Source organism: Genypterus blacodes, unplaced genomic scaffold, assembly GCF_046128005.1.
Source record: "Genypterus blacodes isolate CSIRO-AG114 ecotype Tasmania unplaced genomic scaffold, CSIRO-AGI_Gbla_v1 ptg000020l_1, whole genome shotgun sequence".
In the NCBI taxonomy this organism is placed as follows: domain Eukaryota; kingdom Metazoa; phylum Chordata; class Actinopteri; order Ophidiiformes; family Ophidiidae; genus Genypterus; species Genypterus blacodes.
Window position 1 is genome coordinate 303,770 of NW_027466833.1, and position 4,591 is coordinate 308,360.

The 4,591-nt window shown below is 47.4% G+C and overlaps 1 protein-coding gene across 1 annotated transcript; it reads right to left on the reverse strand.

Annotated features, from left to right (window-relative positions):
• Window positions 1–905: 905 nt before the first annotated feature.
• On the reverse strand, window positions 906–3,428 carry nkx1.2la (NK1 transcription factor related 2-like,a). The gene is made up of 2 exons (XM_076141792.1): window positions 3,209–3,428; window positions 906–1,513 (listed from the first exon to the last, which is right to left on the reverse strand). Exons 1-2 carry the CDS (start codon window positions 3,426–3,428, stop codon window positions 906–908), a joined length of 828 nt encoding a protein of 275 aa, XP_075997907.1.
• Between the last annotated feature and the right edge of the window lie 1,163 nt (window positions 3,429–4,591).

Consider the following 4,591-nt stretch of genomic DNA (forward strand, 5'->3'; position numbering starts at 1 on the left):
GCGGCTCATTTGAGTTCATGTGGGAGGAAATGGCGTCACTTTGTGGTCACAGTAGGTAAGTACAGGATAGAAAATGCACCCAGTGGATAGACTATGAAGAGTAGACACACACACACACACACACACACACACACACACACACACACACACACACGCACACACACACACACTGTTCAATTTAAAGGGATTTGTCCAGTAGAGGGCAGCAATCTGCTTATCAAGAACTTGATCTACTCAGCTTTGACATTAAAGTTAAAATTCCTGTTCCAACTCCCTCCCGGTTCAGGTTTCTTCCTTTCACACAGCACACCAGCTCCACACACACACACACACAGGCTTTGTACATTGTGCTTGTTTTATTCATTTACGCTGACAGTGTGTTATAAATGGAAACAGATGTCAGCTGTGTGAGCCCATGGGAGCTGGAAACACAGCTGGGCTCTGAATGGGAGCAATGCCACAATTTGTGTTACAGAGATGAAGACTACACACACACACACACACACTGATGCCGGGAAATGATGCTCTACGTGACGAGCTGTCACTTTAAGGAATGTGTGGAACTTCCCAAACCGTGCACAGTCTTTCTTCTGCGAGACTCACAGATTGTTTGTTTGGCCTTTTTCATGATGATGATGATGATGATGATGATGGAAAACATGTGTGGCTACAGGGTGATGGCAGTCTTTAGTCTGGGTTGACTTCACCAAGGTTTCAAACATGTTTAAGGTAACCCAGCAGCTCAAGGAAGCAGAAGTTGTAGGTTGCACGAATGGAAACCTTTCAATATTGTTTTGTTCTCTCTGGATTAAAGATTGAACGGTAAGAAGTTCTCTTGGCCGTTAAGGTCCAGAGTTTCAGTTCGAGTTTGATCCCCAGCTGCAGGATCTCAGTCTCAGTTTCTCTCATAAGTGTGGATTGAAAAACGTCGGCTGGACGAAGCCACTGGAAATGAAAGGGTGCAAGAGCCCCCCAGTGGACTGAAGCGGAACTGCACCCGCCGTGTGGAAGATCACGTTCCCGGAGCTGAAGTTGGGGAAAGTTTGGTGGAAAGCGGCGGGACTCGACCCACACGCGACCTGAGCGGGGCTGACGTTGATCAGGGAGTTCGGAGCGGGCTGCAGGGTACTGTCCGCCCCGGGGTTCTGCTTTTTCCACTTGGTCCTCCGGTTCTGGAACCAGATCTTCACCTGGGTCTCGGTGAGGCTCAGGGACAGCGCCAGGTTGAGTCTCTCGCACACGGACAAGTACCGGGTGGAGCGAAACTTGTTCTCTAGCGCCACCAGCTGCTCGTAGGTGAAGGCGGTCCTGGCTCGCCGCGGCTTGGCGCAGGCCTGTTCCGGCCGCCGGCGCTTGTGAGTTGACGGCTCCTGTGTGCCGGAAGACTCCCCGTCTTGCTCGTCCTGCTCCCCGGCCGCGCAGGGCTCCGTGTCCGCCGGAGGGGAGAGCAGCAGGGGGTCGGGGTCGTGCTCAGGGTGGCGGGCAGAGGAGAGCTCGTCTCCGGCGTCCTCTCCTGCAAACAACACGGCAGATATAACCTTATCAGTGTGTGCAGACATTTAGAGACTGGGCTGCAGAGGGGAGGAACTAAGGAGATTATAAGGACTTTTTCTATGTGCTTTAATCTACGTGTGGTAGATTGAGACATTCAATTTAACATACATCTGAAATACATGACAGTGGTGCTGTCAGGTAGAACCTTGTTTGCATTGCAGCATCATTAGACTTTATACTTTTCATCTTCAACATAAGAAAACATCTGAACAAAAATTATAAATGTCCCTATTTTACTTAAGGGATTATTAGTTTATTCTAGATGTTTCTGACAGAAGGTTGCTCACTTCCCTCGTTTCCATATTTCCATTCATTCACCAGTTAGTGCAGAAATATTAAACATTAAACTCATTAAATTACAGTTTATTCCCTGTTTGCTTTAAATGCAGCTGTCTTTGCTTGTAAGTATTTTTATCTCTTCCTATTCTTTCTTTTTTAAACGATCTGAGTTCTTCATCTGCTGGCTGTTTTAGTTTTTTTTTTTTTTTGCAAATTGAGGCCTAATCAATCGTATTTGTCTCATCGATGGCAGAAATCCCTACAATTGGTCTTTGCTCATCCAAGACGCCAAAAGTAAAAATGTCCAAATCTCAAATCAGCTGGTTTGTTAAAATGTCCTGTTTTGTCCCCGCGGTGCTGAAAGGACAGCGACACGTCAGACAGACAGACACGAGGTCCAACCCCAGAGACGCGGACCTGAGACGGACACTTATCTGCTCCGTCAAACTGGTTAATCAGCAGATTAAAGTCCAAGCGGAAGGAAGGAGGCCTGTCAGGTCCGCAGCTGCATCCTGGAGTGTTTGATTAGGATCCCAGGGCCACGCGGGCGGAACGGAGCACAGGTTCACAGAGCGGCCCGGAGACTTAATCCTTAAATAATTTATAAATCACACGGCGTCTCAAATGTCATGTTGCGGGGAAAGAAATCCCGTCTAAACCCCGCTCCGCCGCCTGAGCCGTGACGCGCTAATGGAGTCTCATATTTGCGGGGCGGATCGATAAATGTCATCTATTTAAAGGGAAGTTTGAATCGAGCGATATTTGGGATCAGACATGGCTGGGGTGTGAAGTTTGTACCTGCCAGGTGCTGGAGGGAGATATGCAGGATGCGGTAATGGGATATCGATCACAGCGCGCGCAGGCATCCTCAATGGGACGATTTAAACAATTATCTGGGCGCCCGCGTCCCAGAGCCAATCACACTGCGGGGCCCTGCGGGGGGGCGGGGAGGGAGGGGGGAGGCAGAGAGAGGGGGGGGGAGGCTTTGTGGCCGAGACTGAAAGGAAGCGCAGCCTTGGAAATTAACGGAAGGTCACACACACACACACACACACACACACACACACACACACACACACACACACACACACACACACACACACACACAGATGACGGTTCATCTGATAGAGCTGTGCGGCGTTCAGGTGCTTCAGTCTCTGACCAGCTTGAGCTAAAACTTTGTAACATTACATATAAGACTGCGTAACGTGTTTTATTTGGTGCATAACGGATCAAACGGTGCAATGACGCGCAAAGCTGCACATTTTGTATACATCAACACATCCTATACCCTTGTGTTTGACCTATAGAGAGTGTAAAGTACTGTGTTTGTGTCTGTGTGTGTGTCTGTATTGCGGTGAGCTCTGGTTCGTACCTGGAGTCGTGCGCTCTGCTGTCAGGTCTCCGTCCTCTCCGGGCTCCAACTCCAAACTTGCTCCTTCTGCATTCGGCACAGAAAAGTTCCGCTCCTTGGCGACGGAAAGTTTGCTGACGCGCTTGCTGTTGAATTTGTTGGGATCCAGTATGTCAATGATGGAAAAGGAGATCTTGTGAGTAGACGTCATGGTTACTCCACAGTCCTCTGGGTGCAGCATCCTCTCAGAGACACGCGAGGATGGAGAGGAGGAAGCGAGCTGGCGGTGCGTAATTACGCGTGTGGAGAGGCAGCGATCATGGTGCAGGCGTGTGTGTGTGTGTGTGTGTGCTGAGTGAAGATCCTCCCCGGCTCTGCTGCTCGCTGCTCGGCTTCTGTCTGTCAGTCTTGCGGGGTGACTGAGATGATCGCGCTCTTTAAAGCGTCTGCCCCCCCTCCGTGCCCCCCACCCCCACCCTCTCAGCTGGACACGTGACAGAAACGCTATTAGTGTTTCACGCGACCTCTTAATGGGCTCAAAGCGTTCGTCGATAATCACCCATATCATTAAATCCAATAATCCACGACGCGGGAGTGAATTGTGCGCAGATGGCATCAGATCCATATCAGAGATCCTCTCTGTCTCCACCAAATTAAGTCTTTTAGAGACGTTAGCGACTGTTGGGGACATTTATCAGCCCGGACACCTGAGACAAAAGGACTTACATGCTTCTATTTAGAACATGTAGCTGCATTAAAGCCTCAGCACAGATATTTATAAATGTAAATGCTGTAAAAAGTGAGCATATTGATTCTTTAATCACTTTAATTAAATGGACAGATTGGCACTTTGGGAGCTATTTAATAACCTGTGTAAATAACATCTGAGTATAATCTGCATTTCAAGCATTTCAAAGCAAATATTCCCTGAGATTTGATTGAAACAAGCATAGTAAACATTGTAGTGTTTATGTACACAGGACAGTTTTTTAATATTTAGATAATTTGTTATGATGTGTTACTAAATTTAACTGATCTGAGTCATTTTGTTGTTTGGTTTTGTCAGACAAGGAAAAGGATATTTGAATTTATCTGCATACTAAAGGATCCTCCTGTAAGGTATAAAGGGATTAAGGTACAAAGGTATATGAGGTATATGAGGCATAAATTTAATGTGGTAAAACGCCTTTATGCCCCCTATATGATGATAAACCTCTAAATGCATCTAATTGTAAACTAAACCATAAAGCACATCTACTTGAGTAATGTCAGTATATTCTCAGTCTTGTTTAAAGCCGAAGCTTCAGATGAGTTTGTGTGGCTGTGCGGTCGTTGGCATTAGTATTCAATCTAAAGTGACACGCTTGTTTAAACCTCGATGCCTGCTGATGGCTAATATGGTGA